The sequence below is a fragment of the Camponotus floridanus genome, unplaced genomic scaffold (assembly GCF_003227725.1).
Source record: "Camponotus floridanus strain SB8 unplaced genomic scaffold, Cflo_v7.5 scaffold5, whole genome shotgun sequence".
In the NCBI taxonomy this organism is placed as follows: Eukaryota; Metazoa; Arthropoda; class Insecta; order Hymenoptera; family Formicidae; genus Camponotus; species Camponotus floridanus.
The window spans coordinates 1,954,559-1,977,154 of record NW_020229658.1 but is presented as its reverse complement, the minus strand read 5'-3'; the positions used below and the strand labels follow the sequence as shown (position 1 = coordinate 1,977,154).

General features: G+C 34.7%; 5 protein-coding genes across 6 annotated transcripts; 2 read left to right on the top strand and 3 right to left on the bottom strand.

The window, feature by feature from the left end:
- The first annotated feature begins 3,713 nt into the window (after positions 1 to 3,713).
- Positions 3,714 to 5,636, top strand: LOC105255812 (5'-AMP-activated protein kinase subunit beta-2). 2 transcript variants are annotated; one of them, XM_025412359.1, is made up of 5 exons: positions 3,714 to 3,979; positions 4,288 to 4,491; positions 4,576 to 4,851; positions 4,968 to 5,198; positions 5,293 to 5,636. In XM_025412359.1, the coding sequence occupies exons 2-5, from the start codon at positions 4,303 to 4,305 to the stop codon at positions 5,437 to 5,439; spliced, it is 843 nt and encodes a 280-aa protein (XP_025268144.1). In that variant the 5' UTR covers positions 3,714 to 3,979; positions 4,288 to 4,302; the 3' UTR covers positions 5,440 to 5,636. The 2 variants fall into 2 exon arrangements, with proteins under 2 accessions (XP_025268144.1, XP_025268143.1); XM_025412358.1 differs by having other exon boundaries at positions 3,714 to 4,030; positions 5,293 to 5,635.
- Positions 5,637 to 5,700: 64 nt separating this feature from the next.
- On the bottom strand, positions 5,701 to 7,741 carry LOC105257936 (pancreatic triacylglycerol lipase). The gene is made up of 5 exons (XM_011268889.3): positions 6,985 to 7,741; positions 6,718 to 6,866; positions 6,452 to 6,628; positions 6,095 to 6,370; positions 5,701 to 6,022 (listed from the first exon to the last, which is right to left on the bottom strand). Exons 1-5 carry the CDS (start codon positions 7,218 to 7,220, stop codon positions 5,784 to 5,786), a joined length of 1,077 nt encoding a protein of 358 aa, XP_011267191.2. The 5' UTR covers positions 7,221 to 7,741; the 3' UTR covers positions 5,701 to 5,783.
- A 78-nt stretch (positions 7,742 to 7,819) lies between these two features.
- Positions 7,820 to 10,326, bottom strand: LOC105257940 (F-box only protein 22). The gene is made up of 5 exons (XM_011268899.3): positions 9,995 to 10,326; positions 9,481 to 9,689; positions 8,822 to 9,179; positions 8,285 to 8,697; positions 7,820 to 8,208 (listed from the first exon to the last, which is right to left on the bottom strand). Exons 1-5 carry the CDS (start codon positions 10,180 to 10,182, stop codon positions 8,132 to 8,134), a joined length of 1,245 nt encoding a protein of 414 aa, XP_011267201.1. The 5' UTR covers positions 10,183 to 10,326; the 3' UTR covers positions 7,820 to 8,131.
- Positions 10,327 to 10,693: 367 nt separating this feature from the next.
- LOC105258443 lies at positions 10,694 to 14,038 on the bottom strand. The gene is made up of 5 exons (XM_020029616.2): positions 13,789 to 14,038; positions 13,127 to 13,466; positions 12,226 to 13,008; positions 11,042 to 12,153; positions 10,694 to 10,968 (listed from the first exon to the last, which is right to left on the bottom strand). The coding sequence occupies exons 1-5, from the start codon at positions 13,827 to 13,829 to the stop codon at positions 10,821 to 10,823; spliced, it is 2,424 nt and encodes an 807-aa protein (XP_019885175.1). The 5' UTR covers positions 13,830 to 14,038; the 3' UTR covers positions 10,694 to 10,820.
- A 613-nt stretch (positions 14,039 to 14,651) lies between these two features.
- LOC105257950 (CD109 antigen) lies at positions 14,652 to 20,852 on the top strand. The gene is made up of 6 exons (XM_011268911.3): positions 14,652 to 14,830; positions 15,176 to 15,407; positions 15,515 to 19,541; positions 19,615 to 19,814; positions 19,893 to 20,173; positions 20,259 to 20,852. Exons 2-6 carry the CDS (start codon positions 15,181 to 15,183, stop codon positions 20,459 to 20,461), a joined length of 4,938 nt encoding a protein of 1,645 aa, XP_011267213.2. The 5' UTR covers positions 14,652 to 14,830; positions 15,176 to 15,180; the 3' UTR covers positions 20,462 to 20,852.
- The last annotated feature ends 1,744 nt before the right edge of the window (positions 20,853 to 22,596 follow it).

Below are 22,596 nucleotides of genomic sequence, written 5' to 3'. Positions count from 1 at the left end.
TGGATCGGCCTTTTGTACGCGGCGCTGATGATACCTCCGCAGATGTATCGTATACCGCACCCTTTTCGGACGAAACCACTTGCCGGTGATTATCGATTAAGCGCATGCACACACCGCCTCTCACCGATCCTTTTCCCCCGCCACCTCCCCCGTCTTTTGGTCCTCCTTTTTTCCCTCCTCGAATGCGCTCTTTGGCATTTTTTCTCCTTTTTTTTCTTTTTTTTTTTATCTCGAACGCTCGACATCTGGCTTAGACGACTTTTGAGACCCGTTACGAATTTACGATCTTCCGTCAGTCGATATATGACGAAGTCGATTGGTTTTATAATGTATAATTAAAATACATCGAAAGTGAATAAAGGCCAATTTAATTTCTTAGGGTATTTTTTTGTAATTTATATAATAATGATAATAATAACTCTTTCTTAAACGCAACAAATAAAAACATTAGCCAAGTCTGATACAAAAAATGCACGTGAACAAGAGACGATGCTAATAATGTTACTACTAGGCTTAACTTGAAAAAGTCTTAGAATTTGATATGATTATATCGTTGAATTTTTTTAATTCAAAATTTTGCAGATTATCCTCTAGTGTGAAATCAATGTGATTAATCCTAATAATTAATAATGTACATCGCGTGTATCATTGTCGCGTCTTTTTAACACAACGCCACGCCAAATCTTCGGGGTCTTTTAACAATTTTCAAATATGTCGAGAATCGAGATAAAAATTAATAGAGTATATCGCGCCAATTGTCACAAACTACGAACAGATGTTCCCACTTTAGATAATTCCAGCCTTTTACATTAATCTAATCAGCATCACTAAATAAGGAATACATTTAATAATCAATATATACCGCATGTTGTGCGAAAATAAAATCCATGTTATCTTGATAAGTGAAAAAATCAGTGATTTATCGTTATTGAGCAAAAAGCATCTACCGCTTTGTCAACTGGGTTAAAGCATTTTACATCTTAAATAATTGCATCGAAAAAAATAGATACGATATTTTCGTATTTTTTTACGATGATTTGAATTACATAATTAACGCAATTTATAATTGCGGCTTGCAATTGCACGATTGCAATTTAATATTACATGTTTCAATATATTTTTTGTAAGATTTAACTATAAATATATATGAAAGTTGCAGACAGGAATACTTTTACAGCGAGGTCGCTTTTATTTATTAAATTGCGATTGCGATTATCGAGAAAATAAAATAAATATTGCAGTTATATTTGAAATTCGAGAATCTCTCGAGTGCCTGATTCGTTTCAAAATTGAATAATATTAAGTAGTAATATATACACTGAAAAAAAATCTAGTTGCAGAAATCTGGTAAATATGTCTGTTAGAAAATGGACGAATCAGAATTGCTTTAGAAACTACCAGATGAGTATGATTAATTTCTTCCTGTTAAATTGACCAATTTTCTTGATAATAAAATTTTTAAAAAATGGCATCATTGTGCCCATGTTTAGTTAATATAGAACTAGAAAATATTAACTCAAATCCTCATAACAAAGTCTATTAAGTATTCTAGTTATAAAAAATCGAGTCTTAACGAGTGATAACTAGAAATTTGGCTTGGTTTAACCAAAATGCCTTTTATCATATACGTCTTGTTGGTATCAATGAAACGATTTTTTTCAGTGTATATATATATATATATATGAAGATCACGTGCATTTGGCCTGGCCACAGGCCGCGGTAGCGAATATAAGTAGCTGCGCAATTTTGTAAAATACCGTAACCGTAATTACTGTTATTGCAGGATATTTAATACACGGGGCACGTTTTTACTCGCGGTCCAACCCCTCTGATCAATCCTCGCGGCCGCGAGGAGAGCAATAGAGCCACGATATAAGCATCCTCGTAGTCGCCGAAGGCTACGAAGGACGAAACACGCCCGAGGTACTTTCGGCTTTATAAATAATAAATTCGCGTAGGAAACGGCGAAAAAAAAATTGACGACCGGGAAGGAGACGAGGGGGAGATGAAATTGAGCGTGTGAAAGGGAAGAGGGAAAGTAAAAATGCGCGATGAAGAAGGATCTGACGGCCAGTATGTTTACCGTAATTTTAGCATAAACAACATCTTTTACGAGCTAAAAAGCGCGTTTCGATAATTTTACAATGAAATGCAGACAATTCAATCCCATTTAATATAATTCTTTAAAATAAAAGAATAAGAAAATGTAAGCGATAATTTTTTCCGAAACGAATTAATATAAAAACTATGTTGTAATTTTTAATTAATTGTTACAACGCAGAATTTTTTTTTTATAACTGACGCTTTGCTCTGATAATGCAAACGTGGCATGATACATGAATGAAATACATCGTCGTTTTAATCTGATGGGAAATTTTACATATTTTAATCTATGTCTATATCGTTCTTGAGAACCGAAAAATGGAAGTGTTTCATTTTCTGCGATGTAACGAGGTAATATATATAAGCACGTGAAATGAATTTACTTACCAACCGCCTGCAGCTCTGCATCTCGTCGCACCATCTGCCATCTAGCGGTGACCACTGCGACTGCCTGTTCCTCGAAGAGAATACTTGATCGGTACAAGTGTCGATGCAATAGATGACTATTTATCACAAGCACAAACACGAAATGACACGATCACGATGGTTCAGTATCCCATACAGTACAGAATATTGCAGCAATATTATTAATTTGTAACATTGCAGCAGTATTACTGCAATATTATTGCAATATTATTGCAATATTACTGCAATGTCTGTGGTGTGTGAGATTTTATTCGGCACACCCGGCATTTTATTCATTCGCAATCGTAAATTCACTTCAATTTACGTCATGTTATGTCAGAACTATTACGAACTATCGCGAACGACGCGAAAAGGACAACGACATTTCTCAACCTTGAGATTCGTTTTGGCAAACACGACGATCATTCGCGATGCGATTTACGATGATACATGACTGCGATCGCCGAATTAACATCAAACAATGATCGCGCGACATTTATTCGACACTCCCGATACTCGTTTGAACTCGAGACCCGCTTCCGACAATATAAAAAACGGGAAAACTCGGAGCGATTGACGAGTGCGATGAGACAAGACGCGGCGCGAAACGAACATGGCGTCTGCGCATGCGCAGTACCTTTCTCGGGCTTGAGAGATTCACTTCAGCGGACACGACAAGCATTCCCGACGCGATTCACGCGGCTACAGTCGCGGAATAACGTGAAATAATGATCGTACGGCACTAATTTAATACTATTAATATTCGTTTGGACGCAAGACGTGTTTGCGACGATGTAAAAAGCGAGAAAATCTCAAGGATCATTGACGACATCGTTCGGATGTGGCGCGAAACACATATGGCATCTGCGCATGTGCGCCAAATTTGAATTGCAAGCAATAATTAATATTTTTTCTTTATTCTTCATTAACGCGATATTATCATATTAATTAATTTATTATTGGAAAATATTCTCTTTTATATATGCATACTTTAATGATGTATTCGACGCACTTTTAATAAGTCAAAGATATGACCTTCTCAACCGATGGGCAATTTATTGAAACCGACTTTACCGATTTAAGATATCGATGTTTTCTACATCTTTCCATCGAAAATCCTACAATATCGATATTTGATAACGATTTGACCGGGGACAAAATTATGCGACAAGAGAGAAAGTGAGAGAGAGAGAGGAAGAGAGAGAGAGAGAGAGAGAGTGAGAAATGTGCACTGTATACAACTACAATCAAAATACTTTATTCGCAATCAGTTCTATTGTTTTGTTTTCGTGAATGATTTTCAAACGTGAGCATGCGAGATCTAAATATTTGTAGAAGTAGAATCGCATCGAAATTTACATTGAAATTGCGTTTAATCTAATTTTAACATTGCCAGCGAATGTTTACATATTCGATTTGTCGTTCGTCATTGATGCGTATATCAAGCAACTAAAAAGATTATTGCAAACGAGTGAGTAATGTTTCGCAGAACGCTTGTGCTGATATTCCCAATTACATATATGTATGTATTTATATATAATAGAGTTTATATATATTTATTAACAGATTAAATAATATTTCATATTAGATAATATTTAAATTTATATTAGACATATATTTTTTCACAGAAAAGGACAATATTGTAACTACTGTAAATAACCTATATAAATTTATCTTTCTATATTCATATGATATTACTACCTAGTACTCTTTTGCTTTTTGAAATTTTGAATAAAATGGAAAGTGTAAAATTAGATTTATCTTTGTGTATTTGTTAAGCCTTTAGATATAATAATGGGTAATGCGGGAAGCAGCCAACCCGTCAGCCATCATCATGGAAATGTAGCAAGCAGAGAACATCGACGTAACAAAGATCATCCTCCACCCTCTCCAGGAAAGGAAGGCCAAGCATTTGTATTTGACAAAAAACCTAGTCTTCTCTTTCATTCTTCTCAAGAGGAAGAAGAGTCATATTTTGCAAAAGTAACACGAAGAAAAATTAATTTATGTATCATACTTATACACACATGTATAAATACTATATATACACAATCTTTGTATAAACAGAGCGGCCAACAAGATAGAGAGGATTTTGGTTCGCAGCGACCAAGATCAAACACTGTTTCTGAAGGAACAAAAGTTGCAGACAATAAGGTGCTACCGACAGTTTTCAAATGGGAGGGAGGAGGGAAGCAAGTATATATTAGCGGGACATTTACTGGATGGAAAACATTGCCAATGGTGAAAAGCCATGGGGATTTTGTCACAATAATTGACTTACCAGAAGGAGAGCATCAATACAAATTTTTTGTTGATGGAGAATGGAGGCATGATCCTGGACTGGTGAGCATTTGTGGATTTAATAACTTTATATATATATATATATATATATATATATATATATATATATTATTATATTATGTACAGCACTAAAAATGCAAAAAATTATTGATATATAGAAAATCGTAGACAATGGCATGGGTTCTAAAAACAACTTAGTCTCTGTAAGAAAATCTGACTTTGAAGTATTTCAAGCTCTTGCAAAAGATAGCGAGGGCGTTAGTAGTAGCACTCAAACAGAGTATGGGCAAGAAATACCACCACATAAACATTGGGAGAAAGTAACTGGTCCACCTATTTTGCCTCCGCACTTGTTACAAGTTATCCTTAACAAGGACACACCGCTATCTGTAAGTTGGATTAAAAAAGAAGTACTTTGGAAACTTTTTAACACAAACTTTTTAATAAAACAATCTCTACCATTGTGCTTATAATTTTTTTCAGTGTGAGCCTACTCTTCTACCTGAACCAAATCATGTTATGCTAAATCATCTTTATGCTTTAAGTATTAAGGATAGTGTGATGGTCTTATCAGCTACTCATCGTTATCGTAAAAAGTATGTTACTACTTTGCTTTATAAACCGATTTAATATTAAGCCATTCCTGTATTTTTTGGTGCTGCTCGTTTCTTGATTATTATAAAGTAGTATAGGTGCTGAGTATGATACAATTGATGCGAAATTTTACAAGTCTTTCTTTGGAGGCGAGGGTATGTTACAATATTCAGAAATTTGTTTTAGAAATTTGTTTGTCGCTACGTTTATTATATCTCAGTCATATGTAAAATAATGTAATTATATTATTTATTAAAGCCCAATATTTTATATTTGCTGTTCTTACTATCATCATCAACTTGTGTAAGATAACATGAATTATTTTAAAATGTGTATGCATTTTAAGGAATTACAATTATTTGTACATATATCGTTTCTATTTACACTTTGTTATCGATTATTTTCGGCATGTACGCGAAAGGTGGACTCGATCTCGTTCTGAGAAAAAATAAACCCTCGGCTGTCTGATCGACATGCTCTCCCATGAACGTCACTTGCGAATTGGCGCATTTACCGTTCATGTACGAATCCCAGTTATCGCATTTTGTCGCTGAAAATCCCGTTTTCGAATTGATACTTTCCGTGAAATATTCATATGATCGTCCATGACTGCATGCCTCTAGAATAAATAGAAATACGAGTGATATTTTTGTTACAAGACTCTAGTCTAATAACAAGAAAAATTTGTTACCCATTATTTCGGGAACGCAGCAACATCCAGGTTGAACCGCCGTACCAGCATTCGGATAAAAATCTACCTTTCCTAGAGGTTGAAGAAAGCCTAATACACCTCCACAGGAATGTATGATATCGACAAATACCGCGTCAGTAGAATCCAATCGAGTTTTTTCAGAAGTAAGCATATGGAATCCCGGCATCGCTGGATCTAAGCCCGTTACTCTGCTTAATTTCCCAGCAATAGTCGCACCACCCGCGTTCCCAGCCACGTGTGCACCAAGAGAATGGCCTTACATGGATCAATGACGAACACAAAGTAACACAAGTGTAATTATAAAGCATTATCATTATGTTACACAAGATGATATACCGATAAAGTGAACGTTCTCCGTTTTTAATCCAGTTTCTTTCATTAAAAAATCTATGAAATTTGCAGCATCAGTTCCGACTCTTACAGTATTCTGCATTGGTCCCAAGTAAAATGTGCTCGCAGCCAAGGGTTCCCAATCCACGAGGATAACATTATAATCACCATGAGTGAGGAAAGCTATTCAAAACGCAAATTGTCAACAAGTACACTATTCGTTGGATGCATTGGGATATAACTCGTAAAGCAATCAAAGAAATAAATAATACCTTCTTTCATCTTCAAAAGCCCAGTGCTCATGGCGCTTGATTTCCAACCGTGTGTTATGAACTTTGTTTTTCGCGAGGGCTTAAAATCGGAATTAGCGAGATTCGTGGTATCATTTAGAGTCACTCGCGTGCCTTCTTTTGGATTGGAACTTGAAAAGAAAAAAATATGAAGCTAAATCGAATGAACGACTAATAAAACAAGTATAAAATAGTGCGACGTAAACAGCGAGTTTATTGTTAAGTATTATATAAATTATAATCAGATACCGAGTATAAATTATATAAGCTATCTCCGATCCATCCAATACGCCACTCCTTTCGCCATCTTCTACTTTTAATACAGCTACTTGGGGTTGCCCATTGCCATCAGGCATGAATATCCAATCCTCTCCGTAGCCGTCGTATCTTTGGCGTAAACCGCTTTCCCATCGTTGCGAGTACGCAGAAGAATACCACAGTGTAATGAGAACAATAATTTGTCTCGATAATAGATTTAATAACATTTTATATAAAGTTGTTTATGATCACAAGTTGTGCGAACCGATCGTGGTAATTAAATCGTCGATGCCACGGGGTTGAAGACTCCTCTTTAAATTCTGGTAGCATCATGATAAAATGACAGTATATACCCTCTCGCTTGGCCTAGTTTCTTCAGTTTTTATCTCTACAGTTATATCGCGAGCGCGGAAGTACTGTCAAGCGACTTTGGAGATTATAATTGTATTCAAAAGGGTGCAGATTACCAAATTGCACACACCACTTCAAGCACGCATATCGCGCAGCGCTAAATCAGCGGTTTAAAAACCGGTTAGTTTTAACCGGTAATATTATAAATGCTATTAAATGCTATTATAAATGTAAAAAAGTAACAACTCGATATCATTTGGATTATTTACATTTGCATTTTCTGATACGTGTGCTTTAAAAAAAGCAAATTATATGATGATCATCCGTCTCGGATAATATGCGTGATCTAGTATAATCGTTCATAGCATGAGTATCAGAAAACGTAGTAACAACAAAATTAAAAAAAATGTATGTAGTATGAATAAAATAAAATACAAAATGTGTTTATATGAACATATATTAATAATATGTATTATTACATATATTTTTTTAATCTTCGGTAGCAACGGTTTTTAAAACTAGTGTTTTAAAACTCGTATAAAACACATGCAGAACGCATTTAAGAATAAAGTACAATCTCCCTATTTATTGCTATAATATTCGTGATATTGTATGTTTTTACTTTGTGAATATAAGAGCTGTTATTTATGTATAAACATAAATAGGAAAAAAGGATTTATTGCAAGAGGGAAAGGGAGAAGGAGGGAAGAAGAGAGAAAGAGAAATCTAGTTAAATTCTAGCAACGCAAAAAATAATAATTGCACGAAAATCACATGTCGTCTTCTTTCAATCGTACGTAAGTATCATAAATATGGTTGAGAATTGATGACACCAAGAATCGTTTTTTCCTTTGCTCCTTTTTTCTGAATCGAAATAAAAATTGTATATGTTTTCGGGAAATAATATTTTTGTTGAGAAAGAAATTGGAAAATTACTCACTTGTCTTTTTCATTTCGTTAACAGATATCGTATTTTTCCCAAACTCGCCATCACCAAAACAACCAACTAAAGGTACATTGGGAAATAGTGTCTTGAATATTATTGACTCTATTTCTTTTTCAGCGTCTATAGTGCGACCTATGCATGCGAACATAAATCCCACGGAATGTTTCCTTAACTTTACTTGGTCCTTAAATAATTTTAATTTTTTTTCAACTAGCGCCTTTGTGTCGCATTTTTGGTCTACCACTATGGACCATGATTGTATTGGACCAGTAATTAGGACAGCTACACAATATGAACTATATACACAAAATTTTGTCGCTTTTTTGAACTTTTCATTATTATGTATACGCTGTGTATATACATTTCGTACTACACCACCCCATAAAGAAGCTATTTTATCTCCTTTGCTATAAAGAAAAAATATATGTTATTCAATATCATGTCATCACATATAATATATCTGTTATATATAATTTTATTTATACATATATACACATATAAAGTTGTTGTAGGAATTTATAATTAAATTACCTGTTTTGTACAGCCGAGATCATATGCTCTGCTGTAGCATGACCTGAATAATTGCAGAATAACATTAAACACGTAGACTTGTTATTTGGCATAGATGTTTCATCAATCACATTAAAAAGTTTATTCTTCTCATATTCAAATGTTTCAGATTGTTGTTTTGCAACTTTTTGCGAAATTGATTTTTGTATATATGGCATACATATTGTAAACATATTGACTTTCACATTTGAAATTTGTGGCAACAATGCACATATTATATTTGATGGAATTGATGTATAATCTTGTTCTTCATTAACAATACTACGAGTACATAGTATTGTAGTCTCACAATTTTTTGGAAGTAAATTCAGGATATATTCTTGTAAAAAGTGATAAAAGATTAATTTCAATAATATTATTCCATGACTTATAGATGAAAATAAATAAACAAGATAAAATATGTAAGTATTAAAACATAAAAGTATAGAAATTACATATATTAAAATATGATTTATCATTTGTCTTGGAATGCAACTTTCTTTTATTTATTACAATTAATAAAATTCTTCATTCATCTGGATAATGAATATATTAAATAAATTATGCTCTTCATAGACATTATAATAATAAATATCAATAAATTAATTAATTTGCTTATTAAAAAGATATATAAAATATACCTGTTATAAGATGTGATATTGTTGTGCTAGTTACAGAAATAAAAAAAAAACCTAAAAATGGTTTAATTCTTGAGTTTTTGAGATGTTTTAGATTAAAATTATCTGTAGATCTTTTATAATTTTCAAGTGATTTAACAATGAAATATTCTTTAAAACAATGAGGACTTCTTCTTATGCTTTTTTCATTGTTTGCAGCCTCCAACCAAAGCCTGTAAAGAATAATAACATATAGAATTCATATTATATTCATACTATCATTTGTTCATATGTATCATTTGTTTATATACTATACACTCTGTTTATATCACATACTTTTTATTTACAATCTAACAATGATGTTAAATATAACTGCTAATAAATTTACGTATGAAATTTATAAATTTAGATGTACACATTAAAATAAATGACATATAAGATGTGTGATTTGCTAAAATTCTTTTGAATAAAAATTTCTCTAATTTTATGTATTTATGATTAAATTGAACGCAAAATCATTAACGTATGGACGTTATACCTGCAAACCATTGCGGCATTTGTTAAATCTCTCCCGTTTAAATATCCGAAAATAATTCTCAAAATATCATAGGTTAAGTAGATGTTCGAATCCACTGAATTTTCACAATTTTGTTGCACCGTGTCATTATTTTCGGATTCCACACGAAAAGCTTCAGTCCGAATTTTCTTTCGCGTTGAGTCTGCCATTTAAAATCCGATAATTTGTAATCCCTACTTGTTAGTTGTCCCAATATCGTAACATACATACGAAATGCGACATGAAAACAAAGGCATACAAAGATAAACCTATAGCACGTTGCTCCAAACGCCTTGAAAGAGAAAAAGAGAGGAAATTGGATGATGTCCTTTCCCTATATTGTATTATTAAACATTATTGTGAATTTAATTATCTGTGTATTATCTCTATATGTTTTCTATTAAATGAAAGATTTAATAGAAAAAAAAAAAAATATATATATATATATATATATATATTCATACATATATATAGCGTATGTGTATGTATATAAAAAATCAGCCGTATGTAACATAAACAAAATATAATATGGCATCTTTCATAAGATGTAATAATTAGTCATTTTTCCAATGTGTTATAAAATTGCGCAAATTTATTTAGATAGAAATACATAAAAATGCGCAATGAGGAATTTATTGTAAAGTATAAGTAAAGGATAGGAAGAAATCTTTTATTTCTCATCTTTATAAGTATGCAAAAATTTATTACAATAAAATAAAATTTGTGGATTTTACAAAGCAATCTTTGATTAGGGAGATAGACGCCGCCTCTCATTTGCTCCAAAATAATTGCAACCAGTGAGAAATACTCAGGTGCAAATTAAATTTGGCAATGTTATGATACCTGGTTGAATGTACGATATCGACATTGACACGTATGCTAATATTATCTGAGAACCTTTTGCATCCTGCTGTAGGCGATTCAATTCGACGGGTTGGAGTAACGGGTCTTCTTTCCTACAATTTTGTTGAAAATTACTGCATATTAATGTGATACAAAAAATACATTCTTCTCATTAATAGAAGATACCTTATCACTACTAAGCTGTACAATGGTTGACCGGGATTCGCCTTTCTATAATGATGAGTACAGGAGTACACATTGTATGATATTTTATGTCTGTTCTTTTTCCTTCTAACAATCCTTTCTGGTGCTGGTTTTATTATAGCGAGTTTGTTGAAGATCTCCGCCAATGAGACCACATTTCTCGGACCGATCAATGGATTGATAAGCTTTATGACTTGCACTTCGTGGCATTCTTCGTCATCTTCATTCGTATTTTTACAATCTTCATCATCAATCGTAATAGTTTTCTCCTCAGACCATCTTTTTTTCAGTTCTACCCATGAACTACCTCCTGAACGAGTGGTAAAGGAAGGACGATTAACGATTTCATGACCGACATAATTGCTCCTATTGGGGTCATCGTATCGTCTCATAACGGGATGCATATTATTATGCATCGATGCATTCTCTAACATTCTTCGTTGACAAAATCTCTGCTGCCACGAAAAATTCTGATAAAAACCATGGAATTGATTTTCCGCGAAGAAATGTCTCATTCGATATCCCTCCATGTGTGTGAATGGCATTGCGAAATTATTCATCTGTATAGTCAGACTTCTACTTTGCTGAACGCCGTTTCCGTTATTTCCAAAGGCGACAAACAAATTGTGAAATACGTTCTGCGTTCTATTCTGCACGTAAACATCTGGACTGTAATTAAAGGAAAATCTATACGCATAAGGCAAACCAATGTTCGTCCCATGTATGTGATGCATGGGATTGAAGGATCGTGACGGACCGCACAAAGTCGATCGTGAATGTTGATTATGGAAAAAAGTGTTTCTATTATTGACGGCAACAAGACTCCTCAAATGCGACGTATTTTGCCTCGCGTTTGTCCTAGTATCCTTGCAATTCTGTCTTGCTCTTTTGTCATTTTCTTGCATGTGTAAAATTTTCGTTCGATTATACTGATAAGCGTTCTTCTGAGGTCTTATATTATGTGGTATATATCGTCTGGGAATTTTCTCTGTAATATCCGATTGAAATGCAATATTTGGTAACAAGTTCAACATTTCCATTCTTGTCATACAGTGTGGTAATTCTTGGATCTCATCATCAGACAACTCAATTACCTAATTGAAAGAAAAAAAATTATTTTGCGAATAATACTTACAATGAATTCCATATATATTAAAATATTATACCTCATGCTTTGACTTTTTCATATTCGACAACTCATCAATTTGCGTTAATTTTCGCTTCTCCGCTTTAGAATTTTCATTTTTGAAGCCAGAATCAATTACAGAAATCTCAGGAGATAATATTTTATCATTTCTTTTAGGCAACTGCTTAACATTACGTTGAATACGAGCACCCGGCCATTTTGATACTTTAACAGTTTTCTTCGAGTTACATGTTGTATCTCTGAGGATTTTGATATTGCCTAGCAAAGTTTCATCAGAAATTATTTCTGGTTTAGAATTTCGACTTTTATCTTCGATATTTATATTGTCTTGTGTCGTGTCACTTTCCATTAATTCAAATATATCCGAGTTATTTACACTTTTCTGATCTTCTATATTAGATAAAAGATGGACCATTACATCTTGTACTATTTGATCTACAGGCTCTTCTGCTATAATATTTTCTTCATCTTTTGCATTAGCATCAACAAATGATTTATTTAATGTTTTTGTCATATCTTTTATCAAAGTTTCTTTTGATTTTTCTATGCTTTGATGATTCTGATTATCAGATATTCTCAGTCCACTTTCAGGATCAACAATAATTTTCCGTTTAACAAACTCGTCTGATCTATAGCACTTTTCCGGCTCTTCATAAAAATAACGTTGTATACGATAGCCATAACGTGTTAATTGACTATAAACTCTATATTCATCCAAAGTACATACTGAGTCATCAATCAAGATTTCATATGCTTGTTGAATCGAACATGGTACACCGTTCCAAATGAGTTCAAGACAATTCTATAATACACAAAAATATATCAAAAATAAATTATATTTTTAATACATTAAGTACTATAAAAGTTTCATAAAATTGTTCGATAGTTACAAAAATTATATTAAATTTTAGAAAACATACTGTCTCTATGAGAAATAATGTTTCTTCTGGCAATAAATATAGGGAACCATTTTTTTCCAAGCCAAAATTGTTCCATTCTTGGCCAGATCTTTTAGTAACAAGAGCTTTCTTTTGGGACGGTATCCATTCAGCACTGGCTAATTCCGAGATACGTTCAACTCTTTCAATATTTAATAAATCTCTACGATTTTTAAGTCCTTTTTCAATCTGAACATTTTGAAGCCAAGAGTTATTAGGCTCAAAATGCTTCTTTCCACTCTTGGGCAAAACTTTCAAAGATCTTTCTAATTCTTCTAATATGTTACCCCTGATACCTTTGCTACGTAGTAGTTCTTCTGCTCTATTTGTATAAAGAACATATCAATTTCAACTTGGTAATGCAAATTTTAACAAGTATAAGATGCATCAATAATTATAATGTTGTAATATAACAGTTTATGTAATCAATCTTTCTCTAATAAAATAATTTTTTCTTTAATTTGTTTTGAAAAATTCTTCAATGCAATTCAAATTAAAGTAAAATAATTTTTTCATGTACATAAAATAATTTTATACATAAACAGTATTATATTTAAATTATGCTACAATGGCTCTAAAAAATTAATTATGTTTACAATAAGCTGTTAAATAGAGAATAACAAATTGTCAAGTCACAAACTTACGTCAGTGTATTGCAAAATAATTTTTCGCATGTTTCATCCATAGCGATAAATAGATAACTATAATAAATAGCACTGTAGAATATATGAAATGCGATTTAAAAGACACATGTCAAAGGATTTTTTAATATTATTCAAAATAGCGTACAGTGCTCAAATTACTCAAATAACAGGGGCTACGCCAGTGAATTACGCATTACAGCGAAATCAATGTCAGATTTGCGTTGTCGTATCCCTAGACACGCACATTTTCGATTCAATTTCTAGGAAAATAAAAGCAGGCGAGCTCATAGATGACGCAATGGTTCTCCGATATGTTCGTTTTTCGATATAACATGCCCGTCTTGCATTTCATTCATTAGTAATAAACCATAGACATATAAGACACATAGATGGCATCAGCTGATATGGGAAAGGGGAGGGAGAGTTCCATTTTATTTAAAGAAAATAAAATTTATCATTATAATTTAATTATTATTATTTATTAATATAAATTTTATTTAAATTTAAATAAAATGTATGTTATTATAATTAATGAATATTATGTTATAATAACAAATATTATATATATAGATCATTATTAAAATTTCACTATTTATCTATAATATTTATTGATAAATAATTTATTAATAAATATAATTTTTATTCAAAATAGAGTAATTAAAATTTGAATATGAGCGGGAGTTGCCTGAAAATGACGGACCAATCAAAAGTGACTCTTTGCTGGCCACTCTGGGCTGCGTTCGGAAACATCATCCGAGTGATGATGTTTCCGAACGCAGCCCTGTTATTAGAGGACCTCTAAACTAACTTCCCCTCGTCGCAAGTAAACTCTACGTATCTTATAATCTATGGACAAAACAGGACAAAATACAAGTTTGTATTTGTAACGGGCCACTCCTTTCGCTCGCGAATTCTTACACAATGCTCGACGGTTTTTTTTAATATCCTCGTGTGTAAGCGCACGCGGTGATGCTAATCGCGTGCATCATCTACTAATATATCCTGGACTCGATTGACTCGATTGGGAAGTCGCGATCCTAAGGTGAGCCTTATGACACACAATTCGAAGAATGCGTTGGGCGTTGACCATCACTACCTAACCCTGCGGGAGTTGATTATTATCATTTTTTTTTAAATTTATTTTACCGTGTTATTTATTAAGCATGTAATGACTGGAATTATGATGCTTCCATAGGAAGTAATTAAGATCAACTGAATTTAACAAGTTACGCGTACTGCTGATTAAACGTGGTGACTGTATGTGTCAAAAATTTCGTTTGTTATCGTTTGAATATTTTAATCGAAATTACATGGCGCATTATCGCCGAAATAATGTTTTCGAGTGTCTTATGGAATATAAGTGAATGACGAATATTTTATATTTCAGCAAAAATGTGGATCTGGATTCTCTTATTATTCCTGGCTTCTGGAAATGGCCAGGTCAGCCAAGAATCACCGGAATATACTTCAAGATCTCCTCCACGAAATCGTTACGATGAGAATACAGGCTTCAGGGATCAGAATACAGGCTTCAGAGATCAGAATACAGGCTTCAGAGATCAGAATACAGGCTTTGGATTCTGGAATCCTCAAAATGAGAATGTTGTAATTAAAGAAGCGTAAGTTTCGATACATTGGACTTGACACGTTGAGATAAAACATTAATTAATATAACATGAATAAAATATCTCTGAAAGATTTAATATAATTCTTAATTTATTTGCAGTACATATTTCGTCGTTGCGTCTCGCATGGTTAGACCAAATCAAGTATACAGAATTGCTGTAAACATTCTTCACAGCCCATTACCTATGACAGTGCGTTCATCTATTCAACGCAATGGGGTGGAAATTGCGGCGGATTATCAGGAAGTGAAGGAAGGCATACCAGAAACTCTAATGATGCGCATGCCACCTACATCTGTAGGTGGTGATTATAAATTGCGTGTGGAAGGGATGTACAATGATTTGAAAGGTGGTCAAGCTTTTTTGAACGAAACCAAATTGATATTCTCACAACGTTCCATGACTATATTCATACAGTTGGACAAGCCTGTATATATGCAAGGCGAAACTATACGATTCAGAACGATTCCAATAGACACGGAATTGAAAGCATATAACAATCCCGTGGACGTATATATGTTAGATCCAAACAGGAGAATTATGAGAAGATGGCTCAGTAGGCAGAGCAATCTGGGTACAGTATCGTTGTCATATCAATTGTCCGATCAACCTGTGTTTGGGGAATGGATTGTACAAATAATAGCACAGAATCAAGTAGAGGAGAAGACATTCTTGGTGGAAGAATATTATCAAACACGTTTTGAGGTGAATGTTACAATGCCAGCGTTTTTCTTTGACAATGATCCCTATATTTATGGCATCGTTCAAGCGAATTATACTTCGGGCGCACCGGTAAGAGGTAATCTAACTCTAAAAGCCAGCTTCAAACCATTGGACAGAACGCGCATTTCTTCCGGGATTGAGCCAGTCGAAATGTATTTTAATTTCAACGAATATTATCCGGCGTGGTTTAGAGCATTAACTTCTGATGAAGAGAGAATACCAGTGTTGAGGTTCTTCAACGGGTCATATCACTTCCAATACCCTATGCGGGAATTATTTAATTTTGTCCAATCCATCGATGGAATGGAAGCCACTATAATTGCAACAGTAGGCGAAAGATTCTTGGATGAGGTGATTGTCGGCTATTCTGTGGCGAGGATTTTCAATTCCACTACAAAAATTCGTTTCCTTGGAGGCAGTCCGCAAGTCTTTAAGCCGGCGATGCCGTTCTCGTTGAATCTTGTTGCGTCCTTCCATGATAACTCGCCACTACGACCTACGCAGCTTAATGGTGCTCTAATGGAGATTCGTGCAGATGTCGAGATGCGAAGCGGACGTCGTAACATTGATACCCAGTATCTAAGAGCATTACCGGAACACGCGGATGTGTGGTCCGTAAAGATGGATCTCAGAAAGCAACTCGGGCTGGAGCAAAACGTCGATCCTAATCAGATTCTGAACGATGTTACTTCTATGAGGATCTACGCACATTTCACCGACGGTGAAGGTCACGAGGCGCGGACCGAATTATTACTGCTCGCTCATGAGTCTCCAAATATGAGGCACATCAAGATATCAACCTCTACTGAAAAGCCTAAAGTCGGCGAATACATGGTGTTTCATGTACAAACCAATTTCCATATCGATGCTTTCAACTACATAATCATGTCCAAAGGTACAATACTTTTGACCGGAGAAGACAATATGCAACACAGTGTAAAAACCTTTGCGATACCTTTAAGTCCTGAGATGGCTCCTGTTGCAACTGCAGTGGTATATTATGTGGGTCGCTATGGCGAAGTCGTGGCGGATTCACTGACATTCCCGGTGAACGGCATTTCGCGCAATAACTTCACCGTATTCATCAACAACAAGAAGGCGAGAACAGGCGAACGCGTCGAAGTAGCCATCTATGGTGAGCCCGGCGCCTACGTTGCATTGTCGGGTATTGATCGTTCATTCTACACCATGCAAGCGGGGAACGAACTGACGTATGCAAATGTGATTACGAAAATGGCACACTTCGATGAAGACACCAACGGCACTTACTTGCACACCTGGCAGTACCACGACGGCGATCCAGATGAAATCGTGTACTTCCCGTCATCCACTTTCGGTATCGATGTCAATCGTACATTTGATTATGTCGGCCTAGTTGTTTTCACGGATGCTGTGATACATCGGCGACACGAACTCTGCAATCAGACTCAAGGATATGGCGAGTGCCTATCTGGTCGATGTTATAAATTGGAGAAAAAATGTGACGGCGTGTTCGACTGCGAGGACGGTACGGACGAGACGCGATGCGTAGAGCGAAATGCAACCGATTTGGCGCAATTCCGCAAATGGCGTTTCAATCGAATTCAGAGGCATTACGAAAACGTCTGGTTGTGGAAGGACATTAATATCGGTCCACACGGTCGGCAAATCTTCAACCTGGACGTGCCGCGAAGACCGGTTCATTGGATGATTACCGCGTTCAGCATGTCGCCTAGCATGGGCTTCGGTATGTTGCCCAAAGCGTTGGAATATATGGGAGTTCTACCGTTCTTCATAAATGTAGAGATGCCAACTCGTAGCAGGCAAGGCGAACAGATCGGTATCCGTGTGTCTGTGTTCAATTATATGCGCCACAATATCGAAGCGACGGTGGTATTGGCAGACTCCAGGGAATTCAAATTCGTCCATGTCGAGAAGAACGGCATTGTACAGTCGTACAAGCCGCGCACTTCCTTCGGCGAACATCAGTTCTTCATTTGGATTCCTGCACAAGACGCTAGCGTCGTTTATCTGCCCATCGTACCGGTGAGACTCGGCAATATCAAAATTCAAATCGACGCTAGTACTCTGATCGGGAGGGACTCGGTGACTCGTAATTTGTACGTTGAGGCCGACGGAGTACCACAGCACCGGCATGAATCAATGTTGTTGGATCTTAGTAACCGAGCCTATGTACTTCAATATATGCACGTAAACATTACCGAGACACCAATCATACCATATGATGAAAACCGTTACTATGTGTTCGGATCCAACAAAGCGACTATCAGTTTGGTTGGCGACGTGGTGGGGCCAATCTTTCCGACAATGCCGGTAAATGCGACGAGTCTCATGAATCTGCCAATGGATTGCGCCGAACAGAACATGTTTAGCTTCGCCGCCAACATGTACAACACCTTGTACATGCGTCTGATTAATCAGCGTAATCGCACGCAAGAAAAAGAAAGTTTCTACTACATGAATATCGGTTATCAGCGACAGTTATCGTTTATGAATCTCGATGGGTCTTTTAGTTTCTTCCGCACTGATTGGAACCAATCGATGCCGAGCGTCTGGTTAACAGCATTCTGTGCGCGGATATTCCAAGAGGCCAGCTTCTATGAATGGGAAAATTATTTGTACATCGATCCCGAGGTGATAGCCCAATCGGTTTCCTGGATACTGAAACATCAGACGGAAAACGGCTCGTTCTACGAAGTAACCTGGCTACCGGACCGAAAGATGAATAGTTCCTTAAATTATAGAAATGATCTAATGGCTCATCGAAACATCAGTCTTACTGCTCATGTTCTTATCACGCTGGAAAGCGTCAAAGATCTCACTGGCGGCTTAGGTTCTCAAGTGGCTCTCAGCGCGGCCAAGGCTGTCAAATGGTTGGAAAGAAATCTAAACTTGCTGGAACAAAGTGGCAAGCCATACGAGGTAGCGATAGTAGCTTACGCACTTTTGGTAGCGAAAGCCTCGACCGCCGAGCAAGCTTTCAATATTCTGGCAAGACATGCACGGAGAGAGGGTGGGCTGACGTACTGGGGTAGAGAACAGGTGCCGCTTCCTCCAACCAAGACGGAAAATCAAAGAAGCTTCCTGCTGCCGCGTTTACCTTACAAATATGACTCTGAAAACATAGAAACAACCGCATACGCGCTGCTGGTGCACGTCGCTCGACAAGAGATTATGATAGAGCCGATTGTTATGTGGTTGAACGCACAGAGATTAACGGATGGTGGATGGGCCTCTACTCAGGATACTGTTTGGGCGATAAAGGCATTGATGGAATACACCGTGAGATCGAGAATAAGGGATGTCAGTTCACTGACAGTATCAGTGGAGGCTACCGCTTTGCCGGGACAGACCAAGACGTTGACGATAAACGATAAGAATCTGGCAAGACTTCAAACGATCGAGGTGCGTAACATTTCAAGGTTCGTATTTTCTGCAATATATTAGACTACTGTTTAAATTGTACGTTATTTTTTAGATACCGCATGGAGATGCATGGGGAACTGTGAGAGTGCAAGCAAAGGGCGCGGGCTATGCTATTTTACAGATGCACGTGCAATATAATGTGGACATATGGAGATTTCAAACGCAACCGCCGGTTAAATCCTTCGATCTAGTCACTAGAGCGAATTTCCACGGCAGAAATCAGTCTCACATCTCATATTTTAGTTGTCAAAGGTGAGATTACAAATTATAATCATAACATCTCTTGCTATTTTTATTTTTACTGCTATAAAAATGTACTGTGCTTCGCAGATGGACGAATCTCAATGAATCTGCGCGTTCGGGTATGGCTGTATTGGATGTAGCCATACCAACCGGTTACATAATCCAGCAGCAAACTCTGGATAAATACATCTTATCGAAACAGGTGAGAAATCTCCAGAGAGCACGTTTCCAAGACAAAAAAGTGCTTTTCTACTTCGATTATCTGGACTATGAAGAGACGTGCGTAAATTTCACCGTGGAACGTTGGTATCCTGTTGCAAATATGTCGCGATATCTTCCCATTCGCGTTTACGACTACTATTCTCCAGGTATTTATAAATTTATTATTATTTTACATTTTTTATATAATTATATTATTTGTATTATATGACTAATTTGTTTTTTTTGTTTTAGAACGTTTCAACGAATCTATATTCGATGCACTGCCAACATATACTTTAAATATATGCGAGGTTTGCGGTAGTTCACAGTGTCCTTACTGCCCAATTTACAACGCTGCTACACTTTTAGCAACACCGGCAGGTTTCCTGCTTATCGCGTCACTTGTTGTCACGATAACAAGGTATTTCCGAACGCAACAATTCAGTGACGGCTAGCAATCACTGCAATGACACAAAGATAAAAATGTTTGATCCTTGTCAATTTCTATTGCCATGGTTTGCCTCTCCTAACAGAGCACAAATATGGAACGGTACGATGATCGAAACATATAATTTTATAAAAATGATACAAATAATATGTGCGAGTCAAACAGAAGACAAGTTATTATTTCCGCATAAACAATCAATAATGTAATTAATTATCTCGTGTAATTACGCGAATCATCATTGAAATGATCATGCTATAAGTTTTATTCCTCTATTTAATGAAATTATTTTTGATAATTCTAACTATTTTTATATACGACATATTAATATTGAAGATCTTTTTTCTTGCTATGTAATTTATGTAAGACATATATCAAAATTTTTTTTTACTTTATACGCTTTTATATTTGTAGATTAATATTTTAAAAAATTGTTATCAATTTAAATAAGAACAATTAATCTTATTATTTATCCGAGGAGATTTTTTGCAATAAGCAAAAAGCATAATATACTTTTTGATACAAAACGCACAAACTTTCATTGCATCATGATATAAGAACATTGTATTGTTGAAAGTAATCATTTCGGAACATATTGATTGAGAGCAATTTTGGGCGTTTTGCCTAAGCAATTTATTATGTATTATTCAAATTCGATTATTATTAACTTTATAAATATTATATTATCCGTCCTGTGTTTTTTTAGAATGCATAAAGTTGTTTTTTACATGGTTAGGGCATTGTACTCTTGGAGGCAAAGCATCTCAAGTACAAATCAAGCGTAATAGTGCTAGCCAGCGATCTTCGTTAGCTATGCTATTAACTATTATTACCAAAATAATAACAGCAAAAGTGTTCGTAGTAATTAAAAGAGTATATCAAAGAGGATATATTATATACTAATTTTTCGGATTTTTAATAAGCTGTGTAAAATGCTTTCCACTAAATTTTTTTCATTCGATAGTTTTCATCTTCATTCCTTTGATATTTCTTATTTTATTTATACCATTTATGGAATTATATATTATTTGTAGATCGTGCCTTCGTAATGCTCGTTAATGCTCGTTAAAAATATTCTGATTATTAAAAACTACTTATTTTATATATTACATCAAATTTTGAATATATATAAAAAATGAATATATATAAAAAAAAGAATCATTCAAAGAGGCAACACAAGACTCGAATATATGATTCGGTAAAATGTGTAAATAGTAGAATAGGAGACAAATATTCCAACTCGATAAAAAATCGAGTAAATTATGATGATACCATCCTGTTTATATATATATATATATATATATATATATATATATATATATATATATAAACCTGATCCACGCAAATATATATATATACTTGCGTGGATCAACAGATTTGATGCCGTCCCGATTAGTGCCTCAAGAGAATACATTATGTGTATAGAAGATATGTGTCTGTTAAAAAAAAACGTTAAAGATATATTTTAATAACATAGCACATTATATAAATATGTATATGACTTACAAGATATATATATAGAAGCTTAAGCTATAATTAATCAGTTACGCACCACCGATGTTTTAAGGGTTTGCCTTGAACTTTAAATACGATTATCACAATTCACAAACGACAGATTTTTGCAAAAATTATTTTTTACACGCAACGTAATACAGATTATAAATATGATCCTTAAAATGCATTCGTGCTTGCGTAACTCCTCGAGATACCGTCCAAGAAAAACAAGTCTGCTTCAGATAAAATAAGTACTTTATTAACACTAATCATCGCAAAGTGATCTTTGTTCGTATGATCTAACACGATCTTTTTTTATTATTAGCGAAATCAACACATTTAATACATATGGAATACATATTTTTAAGTTTTATAACCTTTATACAAATATAAAGAATAAAAAATATTATTTCATATATATATATAATGTTTAATGTATCTTATTATCTTGATTTCGAATGAAAAGTTCTATTCTCTTCTAGGAAAAAAATAGGAGATTATATTAATATAACAGTTATAATTTCCACTCAATATAACTGTTACATGTTATGTAACAGTTACATAACATGTAACAGTTATATTGTTAAGTGGGAAATTACAACTAACAATTATATAAATGTTACTTGGTGTTTGCTGGGTTGTAGGATACAG

Excerpts from the sequence above, each read along its gene's own strand:
- LOC105257950 (XM_011268911.3), top strand. The coding sequence starts at position 15,181 with ATGTGGATCTGGATTCTCTTATTATTCCTGGCTTCTGGAAATGGCCAG. Across the intron at positions 15,408-15,514 it reads AATGTTGTAATTAAAGAAGC|TACATATTTCGTCGTTGCGT; the intron begins GTAAGTTTCGAT and ends ATTTATTTGCAG. Across the intron at positions 19,815-19,892 it reads TCATATTTTAGTTGTCAAAG|ATGGACGAATCTCAATGAAT; the intron begins GTGAGATTACAA and ends TGTGCTTCGCAG.
- LOC105257940 (XM_011268899.3), bottom strand. The coding sequence starts at position 10,182 with ATGGCAGACTCAACGCGAAAGAAAATTCGGACTGAAGCTTTTCGTGTG. Across the intron at positions 9,690-9,994 it reads AATGCCGCAATGGTTTGCAG|GCTTTGGTTGGAGGCTGCAA; the intron begins GTATAACGTCCA and ends TATTCTTTACAG. Across the intron at positions 8,698-8,821 it reads ATCTCGGCTGTACAAAACAG|CAAAGGAGATAAAATAGCTT; the intron begins GTAATTTAATTA and ends TTTTCTTTATAG.
- LOC105257936 (XM_011268889.3), bottom strand. The coding sequence starts at position 7,220 with ATGTTATTAAATCTATTATCGAGACAAATTATTGTTCTCATTACACTG. Across the intron at positions 6,629-6,717 it reads GCTTTTGAAGATGAAAGAAG|CTTTCCTCACTCATGGTGAT; the intron begins GTATTATTTATT and ends CGTTTTGAATAG. Across the intron at positions 6,023-6,094 it reads CTGCGTTCCCGAAATAATGG|AGGCATGCAGTCATGGACGA; the intron begins GTAACAAATTTT and ends TATTTATTCTAG.
- LOC105258443 (XM_020029616.2), bottom strand. The coding sequence starts at position 13,829 with ATGGATGAAACATGCGAAAAATTATTTTGCAATACACTGAC. Across the intron at positions 13,009-13,126 it reads CATTATTTCTCATAGAGACA|AATTGTCTTGAACTCATTTG; the intron begins GTATGTTTTCTA and ends TGTGTATTATAG. Across the intron at positions 10,969-11,041 it reads TACAGCTTAGTAGTGATAAG|GAAAGAAGACCCGTTACTCC; the intron begins GTATCTTCTATT and ends ACAAAATTGTAG.
- LOC105255812 (XM_025412359.1), top strand. The coding sequence starts at position 4,303 with ATGGGTAATGCGGGAAGCAGCCAACCCGTCAGCCATCATCATGGAAAT. Across the intron at positions 4,492-4,575 it reads AAGAGTCATATTTTGCAAAA|AGCGGCCAACAAGATAGAGA; the intron begins GTAACACGAAGA and ends TTGTATAAACAG. Across the intron at positions 4,852-4,967 it reads GGAGGCATGATCCTGGACTG|AAAATCGTAGACAATGGCAT; the intron begins GTGAGCATTTGT and ends ATTGATATATAG.